General features: G+C 50.2%; 1 protein-coding gene across 1 annotated transcript in view; it reads left to right on the forward strand.

Annotated features, from left to right (window-relative positions):
• Positions 1-17,449, forward strand: part of HSPA4L (heat shock protein family A (Hsp70) member 4 like) — a 66,884-nt gene that overhangs the window by 7,279 nt on the left and 42,156 nt on the right. Inside the window, exons 2-3 of the mRNA XM_048847292.2 lie at positions 7,487-7,544; positions 9,177-9,317. Of these exons, the coding sequence (XP_048703249.1) occupies positions 7,487-7,544; positions 9,177-9,317 (199 nt within the window). The remainder of the gene's footprint in view (positions 1-7,486; positions 7,545-9,176; positions 9,318-17,449) is intronic.

The raw sequence follows: 17,449 nt of genomic DNA on the forward strand, positions 1-17,449 counted from the left end.
GACTGGCACTACGTTAGCCTTTTTCCAGTCATCCGGGACTTCCCCCGTTCGCCACGAGTTTTCAAAGATAATGGCCAATGGCTCTCCAATCACAGCCGCCAATTCCTTTAGCACTCTCGGATGCAACTCGTCCGGCCCCATGGACTTGTGCACGTCCAACTTTTCTAAATAGTCCCTAACCACCTCTTTCTCCACAGAGGGCTGGCCATCTACTCCCCATGCTGTGATGCCCAGCACAGCAGTCTAGGAGCTGACCTTGTTAGTGAAGACAGAGGCAAAAAAAGCATTGAGTACATTAGCTTTTTCCACATCCTCCGTCACTAGGTTGCCTCCCTCATTCATTAAGGGGCCCACGCTTTCCTTGGCTTTCTTCTTGTTGCCAACATACCTGAAGAAACCCTTCTTGTTACTCTTGACATCTCTTGCTAGCTGCAGCTCCAGGTGCGATTTGGCCCTCCTGATTTCATTCCTACATGCCCGAGCAATATTTTTATACTCTTCCCTGGTCATATGTCCAACTTTCCACTTCTTGTAAGCTTCTTTTTATGTTTAAGGTCCGCTAGGATTTCACCGTTAAGCCAAGCTGGTCGCCTGCCATATTTACTATTCTTTCGACACATCGGGATGGTTTGTTCCTGTAACCTCAACAGGGATTCCTTGAAATACAGCCAGCTCTCCTGGACTCCTTTCCCCTTCATGTTAGTCCCCCAGGGGATCCTGGCCATCCGTTCCCTGAGGGAGTCGAAGTCTGGTTTCCTGAAGTTCAGGGTCCGTATCCTGCTGCTTACCTTTCTTCCCTGTGTCAGGATCCTGAACTCAACCAACTCATGGTCACTGCCTCCCAAATTCCCATCCACTTTTGCTTCCCCCACTAATTCTTCCCTTTTTGTGAGCAGCAGGTCAAGAAAAGCTCCCCGCCCCAGTTGGCTCCTCTAGCACTTGCACCAGGAAATTGTCCCCTACGTTTTCCAAAAACTTCCTGGATTGTCTATGCACCGCTGTATTGCTCTCCCAGCAGATATCAGGAAAATTAGTCACCCATGTCATGTCGTTGTCCCTCCCGTCCCCCCCCCTTAATCTCCTCTTTTCCAAGCATTGCATTGCTGGCTCATATTGAGGTTGTGACCCACCACAACTCCTAGATTCTTCTCAGCAGTGCTGCTGTCAAGCCAGTTTTCCACCATTCTGTGTTTGTGCATTTGCGGTTTTCTTCCCTAAGTATAGCACCTTACATTTGTCTTTGTTGAATTTCATTTTGTTGTTTATAACCCAGTTCTCCAATTTATCAAAATCCCTCTGAATTTTAGCTGTATCCTCCAAAAGTATTGGCAATCCCCCTCTCCTCAGCTTTGTGTCATTTCCAAATTTGATCAGTATGTCCTCTGTACAGCGGGTTCCTGGTATACATCAGGGTTGTGTTCTTGAAAAGGGTGACGGATACTGAAACGATGGATACCGGGGACCCGCTGGTAAAGCAGTGGCGTAGGCAGGAGGCGATATTTGGGTGGGCCCCAGGTGGATGGGCAATGATGGGGGAAGAAGGGGTAGGAGACATCTGGCTGCTTGTCCTCCCGTGTCGTCCCCCGTCATCCACCCCCCCACCCCCCCCGCCGGCCTTGGCCAGGGGCTTCTGGAAAAATGGGGGGCCCGGAAAAAATGTGCACACGCCAGTCGCTCTGCCCCCCCTCACTTGGGGCCTGCCCCACTCCGCCTGCTCGGTGCTTCTGCTGGGGTGCAGGGACTTGGCCTGCTCCACCCGGCAGGGGAGCGGGACTGGGACACAGGGGCTTGCTCCACTCCAGCCAGGTAACGGGTTGATGGCTTGGAAGCCCCTGCACCCTGACCTTGCTCCCTGGCAGGAGGGCTCGGCGAGCGGAGGGGGGCAAGCCCCTGACCCCGCTCTGTGGCTGGAGCACCAGTGCTGGGAAATCCTCCGTGCACCGGGCGGGCAGTGTGGGGCAAGCGCTGGGGTGGGAGCAGAGCCAGGACTGGGGGGGCCCTTGATGTTAAGTGGGTGGGCAACAGCCCACCTGTGGCTACGCATACCTATCGCATATCCCTTCATTTGCAACTTATCCGTTGTTTGCAGTACTGTACTATAGGCGGATCGGGACCGACATGAATCGGAACACGTTTCCCTTTTGATGAGCAGTGAATATGCAAAACAGATAAGGGGGAGATGTATACCGGAGACCCCCTGTATCTACATCCCAGTTATTAATAAAGATGTTAAACAACACTGGACCCAGAACAGATCCTCGTGGAACCCCACTTGCGACCTCCCTCCAATCCAACTTTGATTTTATTAAGTCTGTAGCTCTCTTAGTTGCAAAGATGTCCTAATAAATAATAACTAATGTGCTTACATTTTCCCAAGTTGATAGGGAGCTCCATTGTGTGCTGCTGGTCATGGCTTTCCTAACAAGCAAAGTGTGAAATTGACAAAATTAATAGCGCTAATTCTATTATTGCTGTTCAGAAGACATGGGGTAGTGATGAAATTGACAACCATTTCACTTGGCTGTTTTGGGGAGGAAACTTTGAGCAGTATCTACTCCTGGGGGGATTCTGTGCCAAAAAAGTAAAGATTATGTGCCAAAAAAATTAAAATTCTGCAAATTTTATTTGTCAAAATAATGCAGTATAATCACACCAGTTTACATTGTTTTGGTAAGTTATTTAAACTACAATACAGAAAAAAGTCACAATAACCATTCATCATTTCCTAAACACATGAAAGTTAAGTTACAAATACTTGGTAACTAATATCCTACATTCCAATTATAATCCTGGATTTTCATTTAATTACATTACAGAACACCAAACAGGGGGAGGGGAACAGTAGAATGTCATTTTAAATTTCTCAGACTTTCATACATGACAGTCATACAATTTCGCTAATCATTGTCCTGGACCTAGCTGGGTACTTTGCAAAATGCTTTGTTCCGATTGTCCTGACATTTTATTGATTGCTTGGTAAATGTTTTATTTGCCCTCAAAAGTGTGTGTGTTTGTTTTTTTCAATGGCTAAGTAAAAATCTAACCCCATTGTGTCACTTTGGCACAGGAAAAAAGTGAGCACATAGATCTTCCCAGCTGATTCCTTTACTGTCATTTCTAAGGCTTTACATCACTCTGGCAATGTAGGGGGCCTTACATGAACAGCAATTGTTCAACATTAACAAAATGGTTTTTTTGTTTGTTTTTTTTTACAAAAACTATTTTCTTTAACTTAAAAACAAACAATTTTCAGTAACAGGATACTAATATTTAATTGTTTGTTCAGTTTTCAAGAAATTACATTTTATTAGGCAGGCAGGCTGCTACATTTCTGCCGGGGGGACAGAGCCTTCCTCGTGCATAACAAAAAGACCTACGCTTCTTCACGCCCCTTGAGCTGAAGTATCAAGAGAGAGACAGTCTCTTTTCCTTGTTGGCCAGCCTCGCCCCCTCACGGTCTCCCCAGCATGCACACCGAGCCACCCTCCCCGCACAATGATTTGCGTCTCTGAAGCTGCTCCAGGCACACTGAAACAGATGCGTTGCCAGGGAAGATTTCTTTTGGTTTTCTGCTAAGGGGGCATAAATATGCAGGCCATGTGAATTCTGCCCCCCCACATAGGTGCAGAATTCTGTCAGGAATTTTCAGAAAGGAGTGCTGGGGTGGTTTATGGGGGAAGGGAACTGAAAGGACTGGTGGGGTTAGAATCATGGAGGCAACAATCGTTGGAAAGGCTGCAGAGACGTATGGAGCTCTAGTCCCCTCCCATGAGCCAGTGGCTGTTGGAACTTCAAATTTACCAGACACACATTAGCCAGGTATTGATACACAATACGTAGTCCCTGGGTAGGCTTTGTGAACAGCACTCACCTAAGAAAACACGCAGGAGGTTGGTGGTACTTGGCCTTTTTGCCACTTCCATTCTCTGTTCCTCACTCTCAACCCACAGGGTCTGGATCCGTCAGATCCGCCTGTGGCTACTAAGTGTCTGAAGGTAAAAGTTCCCTCTTGTGCGGAGAACCAGTAGCCTTAATATTAAAAGCACTATTATAAACTCTTTAAAATAAGGATTTGCTATGAAAGTTCTCATATGATCTTCTAAAGTTGTAGTTCTGATGTGGTAAGAGAGCATCCTCGACCAAATGCTTATATCGCAAGGCTTGAAATCTGTGCTCAACAGCTGACCATTTGCAAATGAAAAATTCTGGTGAAGTACAGTTAAGATTCCCAGATCAATGCTTCTGCTATTGCTGTGGGAACTACTGCTGTTGGAACTCCCTTTCTTGCTTTAAAATCCTGTTAATGAACAGCATGTAGAAGGAGGAAGCATTTCCTCTTCAGCAGCCCCTCTTCATGGCAGGTCTGCTTCTCCTTCTCCTCTGGACAGCCTCTAATACACAGCCAAAGGGAACATGTTTTTTTTTTTACTTTCTGACACCTTCCTCTCCCCATGGGGAGACCTGGCTTGCACATTGCCAGAGTAGCTTCTGACTTGACACTTCAAGTCCTATATAGCAGCCTGTTAATTAATGCTGCCTCTGTGGATAAAGGGAATTTTCTAAAATTTATGGCATGTCAGTACCATTAACCAGTCATAACTAACCTATGAAATGAAGTGCCTTGTAACTAGTCTACATGCATCTTAAGTCATCCTTGTATGAGATGGTCCTTTGTCGTATTTAATACATATTTTAGACTTAGTTCTTTATTATCATTAGGGTATATTGAACAGCATAAAATCAGCTTGCATGGAGGATGTATTGGGTGCTTTTTCAAAAAGATCAACTACTTCTGGTTTATAAACAATGAAAAGTAGTGCTGTACACAGAATGTACTTGTAGGATTTTGTCTGGACTTAAATATTGCATACTGTGATACAGTCTCATATCAGAGAGTGCTGGGTATAGTCTCCAAATGACAGTTCTCCACTTTGGGAGAGTCTAGAGGGGCCTGGAGGGAAACTATAGTATTGACACTCATGCACATTAAAGGATCGGATTGGGACTCTGAAACGTGGGTGTTCATAGATTTCAAAGGCTACAAAGGACCATGTGATCATCTAGTCTGACCTCCTGTATAACACAGGCCATAGAACTTCCACAAAAGAACTCTTAGAGCAGCAAGCATATCTTTTAGAAAAACATCCAATCTTGATTTAAAAATTGTCAGTGATAAAGAATCTATCACAACTCTTGGTAAATTGTTCCAGTGGTTAATTACCCTCACTGTCAAAATGTACACCTTAATTCCAGGTTGAATTTTTGTAGCTTCAGCTTTTAGCCATTGGATCGTTCTCTGTTAGTGTCTCTGATGAGCCTGTTAATAAATATTTGTTCCCGATGTAGATACTTATAGACCGGGTTGGGCAAACTTTTTGGCCTGAGGCCCACATCTGGTTATGGAAATTGTATGGCGGGCCATGAATGCTCACGAAATTGGGGGTTGGGGTGCAGGAGGGGATGAGGGCTCCTGCTGGGGGTGCAGGCTTTGGGGTGGAGCCAGGAATGAGGGGTTTGGGGTGCAGGAGGGGGCTGGGGCTGGAGCAGAGGGGTTTGGATTATGGGAGGGGGCTGTGGGCTGAGGCAGGGAGTCTGGGAGGGGGTACAGGCTCTGGGCTGGGGGTGCAGGTTCCAGGGTGGGTCCAGAAATGAGGGGTTCAGGGTGCGGGAGGGGGCTCTGGGCTGGGGCAGAGGGTTGGAATGCAGGTGGGGACTCCAGGCTGGGGCAGGGGTTGGGGGGCTGAGGGCTTTGGGATGGGGGTGCAGGTTCTGGGTGGGGCCAGAAATTAGGGGTTTAGGGTGCGGGAGGGGGCTCTGGGCTGGAACCGAGGGGTTTGGAAGACAGAAGAGGGATCAGGGCTGGGGCAGGGGATTGGGGCGCAGGGGGAGGTCAGGGATGCAGGCTCCTGGCAGTGCTTACCTCAAGCAGCTCCTGGAAACAGTGGCATATTCCTCCTCCACCCCCCACCCTACCCCCCGCTCCTATGTGGAAGCATGCCCAGGCGGCTCTGTGCACTGCCCTGTCTGCAGACTCTGCCCCTGCAGCTCCCATTGGCCGTGGTTCCCAGCCAGTGGGAGCTGCAGGGGGGCGGCGCTTAGGGCGGGGGAAACGTGTGGAGCCCCCTTACTGCCCCTATGTGTAGGAGCCAGAGTGGGGACATGTTGCTGCTTCCGGGAGCCTCGTGGAGCCATGGCACACGCAGAATGGAATAAGCCCCTGACCCGCTCCCTGGCGGGAGCTCGAAGACTAGATTAAAAGGTCTGATGGGCTGGACGTGGCCCGCAGGCTGTAGTTTGCCCCACTCCTGTTATAGATTGTAATCAAGTCATCCCTTAACCTTCTTTGTATTAAGATAAATAGATTGAGTTCCTTTAATCTGTCACTATCAGGCATGTTTTCTAATCCTTTAATCATTCTGGTGGCTCTTCTCTGAACCCTCTCCAATTATTCTGAATTGTGGGTACCAGAACTGGACTCAGCATTTCAGCAGCAGTTGCATCAGAGCCAAATACAGAGGGAAAATAACCTCTCTACTCCTACTTGAGATTCTCCTATTTATTCATCTCAGGATCACATTTGATTTCTTTGTGTGTTTGTATGTCTGTCTGTATATCTGCCTTAGCTTCCCTTCTAAAGTAGGTTATTTATTTAACTACCATGGCCTTCTTCCTTAATGGGGATTGTGACTTTTTTTGAGCTTCTAGAAAGGATTATTGAATGATTTCCAATTATCATTCACATTTTTTTGATTAAATTCTGCCCCAGCTGATTTCTCATAATTGTTTTCGACTTTATGAAGTTGGCCCTATTAACACACCATATATATATTATTGGTATGGACTTCATTCTGCTTGCACAGTATGTATGTGATCAAGTCATGATCATTTGTACCTAAGCAACCATTAAAGTTAGTTCTCTGATCAGTTCCTCTTTGTCTGTTAGAACAAGGTCCAATAAAGAATTCCCTTGGGTTGGCTGCAACACTTTTTGAGTTAGAAAATTGTCATCTCTAGTGTCTTGAAATTCCAGTGATGTTTTAGTACTGTTGCTGGCCTGCTGGGTTACCTGGAGCAAACTCCGTGCCTCAGTTTCCCTGCCTGCAAAATGGGGATGCTAATATTTACCTGCTTTGCAAAACACTTTGAGATCCTCTGATGAAAAGCACTATAAGAACTAGGTATTCTAATAAAATGCCACATAACATTTTCTATTACCCAAAATTATTTCCCTTCCTTCAGTTGTAAGTGTGCTGGTAGTTGATGCCCAACACCTAAAGGCTTCATGCTCCAGTAATAAAATATATTGTCTGTTTCAGCACATATTTTAAAGTGACTTTTAAAGAATTCCACAAAGTAATTTTAAGGAGCAGTTGATGGTCTTTTAAAAGTAGTTTTAGGGTTTTACTCTGGCGGGCGTGAATTACACTTTTTTTCCTGACATTGTTTTCTGTCAAAGCTGAATATTTTTCTTTCTGTTATTATTTAGAGCTTGTATATCTCTAGGATCCAAAACCCGGGCCATAGGGAATGCAGCAAAAAGCCAGGTAAATGGATCTAAACATATTACTTTACAGGAATTTAAGCGATCTTTAAATTACTCATCTCCTGTTGAACTGTGAGGGAACTGGAAGTGTGAAGAAATCTGATATATTGTTTCATGTTTTAACTCAAAATATATGCTTAAAATGTCCTTTCTTTTGTTACCAATTATTACTAAATCAGAGGCTGTACTCCCTTCTGTTAAAACTAATTGAAATATTGCCTCTGGTTAATTCTTGATTATTTTTTTTTCTTTTTAGAGGAAAGACAGGGAGAAATGTAGGACTTTGTCTACTCACCAATGAAGAATAAGAAACATCCCTTAGTTGGGGGAGGAGAATGGGTATAGGCTCAAGTCTTCAATTATCAAAGAATGTTAGCATTCATTAAGAAAAGTTTCTGTCCCTTATAGTTTGAAAATGAAAACAGAAGCAGTGCTGTCTTTCTGAATTTACAGACACAACACAAGTGTTTGTGCCGCTGCTAGTAGGTTTCCCAGACAATATAGTGAAATTCAGACGCGTCAATTTCACTACCTCTGTTCAGAACTCTGGACAGCAGTAAAACTTGTGATCTTTGTAACTTCACTTTCTGCTGCTTGGGAAAACTAAGAACAGGAGCAAAGGCTGGGACTGGAGATCATCACTAGGAGGAATACCTAAAAAATGAGGACTGAATAGCAAAGATCCCTTGCAGCAGACTCGAGGGAGTGGAAATAATAACAGAGGATATCCCTTACCCTTTATATGCACATGCACCCTAGTCAGGAAGTTGTGGAGTAATAGGGAGAGAACTCTTTCTGTCTCTTCCCAGAAGGTGGGTAGTTAAATTTCAGATACTCTTACATGATTAGCCAAAGGAATGGAGCCTTCAGGCATGTTCCAGGGGCAGGTAGACCCTCATTTTCAGCAGCCATGCACAGCTCACCAGTACACAGCTAATGGACATTGCTGGAGATGGGGGCCCTTGTGTTTCACATTGGCTTCCAATTGTTAAGCTTAATTCTCAGGCTAGTAAATACAAGGTACACTTTCAAAGCCTGGAGTACAGTTGTAATTGAGTTAAAAATTCTGTATTCATTATAAAATGAGCAAGTTCTTTTGATGTGTGATGGGTCAAAAAAGTCAGGCTTTAAAATCTGTGTTTTAAATCACTAGCCCAAAATATTGACAGTAGCTAAGGGGAAGGCTCATATAGAATTGGGATCTGAATTAAGCATTTTTTGGGTACTTTAAGCCCTGAAAATTACTAGACATTTAATTACCATATTTTAATAATAATGTTAAGATGGTTGTATGTAGTTCAGTCATTGTACTGGTACGTAATTAATTCACTGTCCAAATTGGGTATAACAGGAAGTTTCTTTTAAGATTGGGAAGGGGAAAACTAGTGAAATGAATACTGACTTAGACATGGAAAGTGGGTTTGAGTGTATTAATTGATAAAGTGACATGCTTAATAACAGTTGTATTCAGTGGGAAGTGAGGAAAAGGATACATTGCTCAAATGCTGGAAGTTTGTGTTCATAGCAGGCCTCTAGTTCCTATTTTAAACTTTAAGCGACACTGAGATAGATAAAGCCATAATTTCTGTGTTTTCTGATATGCCTCTCATAGCAACGCATTTATCTTCCACAGATTGTCACAAATGTAAAGAATACGTTACATGGCTTCAAAAAAATGCATGGAAGAGCATTTGATGATCCTTACATACAAGGTGAAAGGGTCAGACTTCCCTTTGAGCTTCAAAAGATGCCAAATGGGAGTGTAGGACTGAAGGTGAGTTTTGCAGTTTCCATGCATACCTGCAGCTGCCATAATCTGTGTCGTTATTTTGACAAGCAAACAGAGATTCTTCTTCGAGTGATTGCTCATCTGTATTCCACAGTAGGTATGTGCGCTCGCCATGTGCACCGCTGCCAGAAGTTTTTCCCCTAAGAGTACCCATAGGGGGAGCACCGCTGCGTCCCTTGGAGTGGCGCCTCCATGGTGTGGTATAAGGGGAGCTGCACCCTTCCCCCAACCTCAGTTCCTTCTTGACGCCAGTGAAGGTGCATCGGAACTACTCTGCTCCAGCTTAGCTGTAGCTCGTCCCCAGAACTCTTCCGTTCGCTTAGTGCTGGTACCTGTTGTTAGTTCTTTCAGCTAGAGTGCCCAGGCTGAGGCATGCCCCGGGCTTCAAGTCATGCGACCCTTGTAGACGTTCTATCCCAAGAAGTGACTGCACGTGGATTGCCTGCGCTGTTTGGGTGAGACTCACATCGGTGACGGCTGTAAGATTTGTAGATCTTTTAAACCCCAAACAAAAGACAGACTCTGGGCCACTCTCATGGAGTCAACGCTGACCCTGGCTCAGGCGCGCTGCGCCAATTCGGCTCCAGGCACCACAACTTCGGTGCGCAGCGACCCTTTGGTGCCTTCCACTAGCTGGCACTGCTCCCCATCTACGGGACACAAGAAGCCAAGGAAAGGCCTGTCACAGTGGCAGAGAAAGTAGGGGCAGAGGCTAGACCCATGTCGAGCAGCCCTCATTCCCATGGCCTCCGATGCATGTTGAGTGGAGTAGCCTGGCTGCGTCAGGTCAGGCCTTTCCGGATGCCTTCGACGCCAGAGGCCTTGCAGGCGGCTCGAGACATCATGACTATACTGGTACTGGGGGTGCCGCTGGTGTCGGGCCCCTGCTCCAGAGGCAAACCGCCGCTGGGCTCCCTGCCATCGCCCCCAGCTCAGCTCAGATCTTGGTCAGGAGACTGCTCCCGACCACGCTTTCCGCCCAGTGATCGTTCGGGACGCAGTCCTCGTGCATTGCTGTCGACGTCCACTAGACTGTCTGGTTGGGTGCCATCCGAACGGGGTCGGACCCCGAGTCGTCGGGGTTACCGCAGTCGGTCATGGCACGGGCACCGTCACCACTCCCGGTCAAATTCCTGCTCTCGCTCCCCACCGAGACACCGCCCCCGCAGCTCGAGGCGTAGATCGCCGGCACCGCGCTGTTGAAGTCCGCGCGTCCGAGCAGATTGCGGAGCAGCGGCTATGAGCGGTACTGCTCCTCTGAGTCGGGGTTGCAGTCTCGTGGTCGGCATAGCTCCAGGCACCGCCGTTCCTCCCACGATAGAGTCAGGTCACTTGTCAGCCTGACCTCTGCTCGCAGCCACCCCTCCTTGGGTTAGCCAAGTCAAACCGACCTGCCGGTGCTGCAGCAAGGGCAGTGGCACAGGGCCCCGTGGCAAGGACAGTGGTACCAGTGGGCACCGTGGCCTCCAACGCAACCCCAGGTGGGGGCTCGCTTGGTAACCAGAGCTTCAGAGGCACTGTCGGCCTCGCTCTCTAGGCCCCCGGGAGCTAAATCTGTGGGACATGCGTCCTCGGCGGCGCACCCGGAGTCCGACCAAGGGGTGGACTCTCTGGTGCCAGCAGAGACTCAGAGCTCTGTGACGGTCACCTCCTTCCCCGCTCTGGATGACACAGTTGCGGCCCCTCCACCCCGCAGGAGGATTTCAGGGCACACCAGGAGTTCCTGAAAAGGGTAGCATCGAGCCTTAATCTCCAAGCAGAGGAGATGGAGGGGCCCTCGGACTCTTTTTAATGTCCTATCCTCCCTGGTGCCGGGCTGGGTGGCAAACATTTTGAACACCTTGTGGCAAACGCCGGCTTCCCTGGCCCCCATTTCAAAGAAGACAGAGCGCAAATATTTTGTACTCACCAAAGGGCATGAATACCTTTTATACCCACCCGGCACCTAACTCCCTGGTGGTCGAATCTGTGAATCAGAGAGAGAGACAGGGCCAACCAGCTCCCACGCCCAAAAATAAAGATTCAAGGAGTCTGAATACAGCTTCCTACCGAAAGAGTCCATCTTCAAGCTTCCAGCTGCAGGTGGCTAACCACCAACCTCTCCTGAGCAGTTACGAATTTAACTTGTGGGGATCACTGCCAAAATTTGAGGGCTCCCTCCTGGAGTGAGACAAGAAAGAGATCAAGGCACTGCTGGAGGAGGGTGTGGCTGCTGCCAAAGCCGCCTTACAGGTGGCGTCGGATGCGGCGGACACGGCTGCTCAATCCATGGCCTCGGCGGTATCCATGCGGAAGACGACATGGCTCCTGCTGTCCGGGCTATCCACAGAGTCCCAGTCAATTATGCATCCCGTTTGATGGCAAGGCCCTGTTCGCAGAACAAACGGATGCCAGGCTGCATGGCATGAAGGATTCCCGCGCTACCTTGCAGACCCTGGGCCTTTATGTACCACTGGCTAAAGCCAAATTCAAACCGCAGCAGGCCTCTGCCCAGGCTTCTCAGCTTAGATATGACCTCGCCTATAAGAGGTCTAAGGACCAGAAGGGGTGCTCTCAACGGTGGTCGCGTCCTGCCCTGCAACTTGGGCCCTCTAAGGGCAAGCAGGTGGGGAAAAAGGCATTTTTGATGGGGCAATGGGGGGTACCCGGGCAACTGCTGAGGGGACTCCCCCTTCAATAAAGCTTCCCTTCCGCAATCGCTTGTGTGATTTCCTCAGAATGGTCGCAACTAACCTCGGACCAATGGGTCCTCAACACCATCTCTTGGGGCTACATGCTGCAGTTTGTCTTGCCCCACCCAACCACCCCCTTCACTGGTCTGGGGGACCCATCACATGTGGGCCTGTTAGAGCAGGAGGTGGGCCAGCTCCTCAGTCTAGGAGCTGTGGAAATGGTGCCTGGGGGAGTTCAAGGGCAAGGGGTTTTACTCCTGTTATTTCCTTATCCCCAAGGCGAAAGGGGGGTCTCAGGCCTATCTTGGATCTGCGGGACCTGAACCAGTTCATGGTCAAGCTCAAGTTCCGCATGGTCTCCCTGGACCCCAGGGATTGGTACACAGCCCTGGACCTGTAGGACGCGTATTTCCATATTCATATATTCTAGGGGCACAGGCGTTTCCTCCAGTTCTTAGTGGGGCAAAACCACTATCAGTTCACGGTCCTCCCATTTGGCCTATCCATTGCCCCCAGGGTGTTCACAAAGTGTATGTCGGTGGTAGCAGTCTACCTCAGGTGCCGGCAGGGTCTAGATCTTCCCCTACCTGGACGACTGGCTGGTCAAGGGCAGCTCCTGGTCACAGGTGCCTGGACCACATGACGCTCCTTTTGTCCACTTGTGCCAACCTGGGTCTGTTGGTAAACAAGGCCAAGTCAACATTAGTTCCAGTCCAGCGCATAGAATTCAGCAGGGCGCTCCTGGACGCCTCGACGGCCACGGCCTCCCTCCCACCGGGCAGGTTCAAGACCATGAAAGGGCTAATCGCCTCGGTCTTGAAATTCCCTGTGACACCTCCAGGGTGTGCCTACAGCTCCAGGGCGTGCCACGCCAGACTCCAGATGAGGCCCCTCCAACTTTGGTTGGCCTCACAGTTCTCCCAGGCCCGAGACAGTATGGACAAAGTCCTCACCATGCCCGACCCAGTGATCGCCTCCCTACGGTGGTGGTCCTCCCCGAGCAACGTGCTCCAAGGGTTCCCCTTCAGGGACTCGGCCCTGTCACTGGAGCTAATGTCTGACGCGTCTGACCTGGGTTGGGGGGCCCATCTGAGGACAGTTCAGACTCAAGGGCTGTGGTCGACCACAGAGTTGTCCCTCCACACAAATGTCAGGGAGTTCAGGGCGGTAGGCCTGGTGTGTGTGGCCTTTCCGCTCACGCTTACAGGGCAAGATAATCCGGGTCCTCACGAACAACACGGCCTCGATGTTTTACATCAACAGGCAAGGTGGGACCTGGTCTTCAGTTCTCTGCCAAGAAGCCCTCAGGCTCTGGGATTGCTCCAGGCGGGGTTTGGGACGGGGTGCTATCTCGGATGCCTTCCTCCTGCCGTGGTCAAGCCAGCTTCTCTATGCCTTCCCTCCGTTCCCCCTCATCAGCAAGGTCCTAGAGAATGTGAAGTTAGACAAGGCATGGGTCATTTTAATTGCCCCGGCTTGGTCCTGGCAGCATTGGTACGGGACTCTCATGAGCCTAGTGGTCGGCCTGCCGTGGCCATTGCCTCTCTGCCCAGACTTGCTTTCCCAGAACCAAGGCCGTCTTCTTCACCCCAACTTAGAGGCTCTCCACCTCACAGCATGGCTGCTAAATGGCTAGGCAGGAAGGAGCGGGCATGTTTGGAAGGGGTCCAACACGTCCTCCTGGAAAGTCAGCGGCCATCCACACGCTGAGCCTACTTGGTAAAGTGGTCCAGTTTGTCCAGGTGGGCTGTCGAGCAGGGTGTCTCCCCAATGGCTGCCCCGATTCATCTTATCCTGGATTACCTCCTCCACCTTAGGAACCAGGGCCTGGCCCCCTTCTCAGCCAGGGTGCACCTGGCGGCCATATCGGCCTTCCATCTGCCGGTGCAGGGTCGTAAAGTGTTCTCCCATACTTTGACCGGACGGTTCCTCAAGGGATTGGACTCTCTTTTCCCATATGCTAGGCCCTCTGTCCCAGAGTGGAATCTGAACTTCGTGGTGTCCTGTCTCACAGGACCCCCCTTCGAACCTGTGGCCATGTGCTCCTGGTCTCATCTTTCATGGAAGGTGGCCTTCCTGGTTGTCATCATGTCGGCCAGGCAGGTATCGGAGCTCAGGGATCTGACCTCTGGACCCCCGTACACATTTTTTCACAAGGATAAGGTCCAGCTCTGCCTATACCCCACGTTCCTCCCTTAGATGGTCTCCGCCTTTCACATGGGCCAGGACATCTTCCTGCCTGTCCTCTGCCCCAAGCCTCACAAGTCCAATGAGGAACGCCTCCTTCACGTGCTCGATGTGCCTAGGACACTGGCTTTCTACCTGGAACGGACTAAGCCATTCAGGAAGTCTTCGCAACTGTTCGTTGCTTCGGCTGAGCGCATGAAGGGGCGGTCGTTCTCCACTCAGCGCCTCTCTCGCTGGATCACCTCATGCATCCGCACCTGTTACAATCTGGTAGGAGTTACCCCGCCGCCGATGGTAAAGGCGCACTCGACATGGGCACAGGCCTCGTCAGCTGCTTTCGTGGCCCACATCCCAATTCAAGACATCTGTAGGGTTGCTGCCTGGTCCTCTGTTCACACGTCCACCTCACACTATGCAATCGTCTCCCAAACCAGGGACGACGACGGGTTCGGTAGAGCTGTACTCCATCCCAGGAATCTGTGAACTCCTTCCTACCCACCTCCAACAGATATAGCTTGGAATCGCCTACTGTGGAATACACGTGAGCAATCACTTGAAGAAAAAAAGACAGTTACCTTTTTCCGTAACTGGTGTTCTTCGAGATGTGTTGTTCATGTCCATTCCACATCCCACCCTCCTTCCCCTCTGTCGGAGTTGTCCAGCAAGAAGGAACCGAGGTTTGGGGGAGTACGCAACTCCCCTTATACCGCACCATGGAGGCGTCACTCCAGGGGGTGCAGCGGTGCTCCCCCTGTGGGTACTGCTGGGGGAAAACTTCTGGCACTGGTGCACGTGGTGAGCATGCACACCTACTGTGAAATAGACATGAGCAACACATCTCAAAGAACACCAGTTACGGAAAAGGGTAACTGTCTTTTCTGCTTGGCTGTACTTCACTTCTCAAATGAAATTACTTCACTGAGCTTTCTATTTTAATTTTCTTAAATTCTATAAAGAAGGCTCTGGTTATATGCATATCCATCCAACCTGCGGGAGGGAAGGAAAGGAAGAGTTTTGCTTCGAGTGCTTGTTAATGTCGATTTCAGTCAGGTGTGTGTGTGTGTTCGTGCACGCGCTTGCACAGCAGCCATAAGATTTTTCCCTTAGCAGCATCTGTCGGGTTGACATGGGCACCCCCTGGAGTTGCACTCAATATAGAGCCTTGCTGACCCCCCATCCCTTCAGTTCCTTCTTACCACCTGTCACCGTTAGCTGAAAAGTCCCATATCTCTTGCCTTGGCAAGTGCCATTAGCAGTGTCCATTGTACAAAGTTGTTTATCTCTTAGTATAGTTAGTATAAGTGTTAAGGTTTCTTCTTTGGGGGTCCCCCCCCCATTGGTTCCCCAGCACCGTGGCATGCTGCGGTCCCCCGGGTTTAATACTTGTGAGGTCTGCGGTAAACGCATTCCCAAAAGCAACCCGCACACTTTATGCTTGCGGTGTCTCGGAGAGAGTCACCAGAAAGACCAGTGTAGGATGTGTTGCGGGTTTCCCCCTAGAACTTTGAAAGACAGGGATTAGTGTCTCAAAGTTCTGCTGATGGAGGCCACACTCTGGCCCCAGTCAGACCCTGGATCGGGGCACCCCGTGCCTAGCACGTCCTCCTTGGTGCGGAGCACCCTGACACCATCATCCCAGGGTCTGGAGGAGGAAGGACTCCTCATGAGACTCTGGGCACCATCACGGCTCCTCCTGCATGCAGCTGGCGGGCAGGCACGGGTCACAATCACCGGCCAAAACCAAGGAGCTGGCCATTGTGGGACCACGGTTGGCCCACAGGACTTCAGCCACTTTGCCCACGAGGGTCGCATCGACTCCTGCCCCGGTGCAGTTCAGTCCGGACCTGCCGTGCTCGCCAGGCCCTCGGAATAAGCAGCTGCAGTTCCTGTTGATCCCAGAGGCATTTAAGGTGGCACAGGACTTGTTGCGCCTCCTGGCACGGTTTTCCCCTCCCAGGAGGGATGAACCGCTGACATCAGCCTGCCCCGGAGTCCAGTCAAGGGGGAAGACAACCGTGCTGCTGTGGCGCTCACCATCTCTACAGCACCCCTGCGGCACCAACAGCTCAGGAGCGGGAGCCTAATCGGTCCCCTAGCTCCTGACGGTTGGTGCCTTGCAGCACAGCTCCTCCATGGTCTTCATTTTCGGAGACCTCTGATAGGAGTAGGAGCAAGAGGTTGCGAAGGGATCGGCATGCCTACGCAGCACTATGGCCTCTGCAGTGGCCCTTCTGGATGCCATGGACCTTCCACCAAAGCCAGGGACGAAGCCAGAGATCACATTCAGCAGCAGAGTCGGTAGCATCAGTTACCTTTGTACTGCCTTCTGCCTCTCTGGAAGCTCCAACTCCGGCGCTGTCCAAGGTACCGTAGCTGGCCACCACGGCACCGCCGTAGCTCACGTCAACACAGTCAGCTTCGGCACCTTCGCCAGTACCATCAGCACCAACTGCTCCGGCACTGGTTTATGCCATCCTGGCACCATGGGGCACGGCACTGTTCATTTTGGCACCAGCTCGGGAGCCCCCAGGCATCATAGGACCCCATGAGTATGGAAGGAAGGGAAGGGTACAGTCTCCCCTTATGAGGGTCTCTTCCTCTTCCTCCCCGGACGAGGCATTGGCAGGCACTTCCGTTGCCCCATCCCTGGAGGACAACAGGGTTCTGCAGCAGTTGCTTTGGTGGGTTGCCCAGGGCCTGGGCATTCAGGCAGAGGAAGTAGTGAAGGACACGGATCCCATGGTGGATATTCTTGCCCCCTGTGGACCTGAATTTATCGCTCTGCCTCCAATAAAGACTGTTACAACAAAGACTTTGTGGCAGAGCCCAGCCTCATTGCCCCGACACCAATGAAAGACGCTACTTTGTGCCGTCTGGGGGCTATGAGCACCTTTATACACACTCCACCAGATTCCCTGGTCGTGGACACTGCCAACCAGCACGAGCCTCCCCAAAGAACAGGGAGGTGAAAAGACTCGACCTTTTTTGGGAGTAAGGTCTAGTCCATTGGCAGTTTGCAGCTCCATATTTCTAATCAGTAGGCCGTTGTCAGCAGTTACTGCTACAATTACATGCGGGGCAATGGAAAAGTTCGCAGAGCTCCTGCCACAGGACTCCCATGGCGAGTTCTCAGCTGTGGTTGAGGAGGACAAGCTCATTTCCTGAGCTTCGCTGCAGGCTGCTGTGGATGGGGCTGATGTGGCTACTTGGGTGATGGCTACCAAGGTTGCCATGAGAAGGGGCTCCTGGCTCTAGGTC

This window comes from Caretta caretta, chromosome 4, assembly GCF_965140235.1.
Source record: "Caretta caretta isolate rCarCar2 chromosome 4, rCarCar1.hap1, whole genome shotgun sequence".
NCBI lineage: Eukaryota > Metazoa > Chordata > Testudines > Cheloniidae > Caretta > Caretta caretta.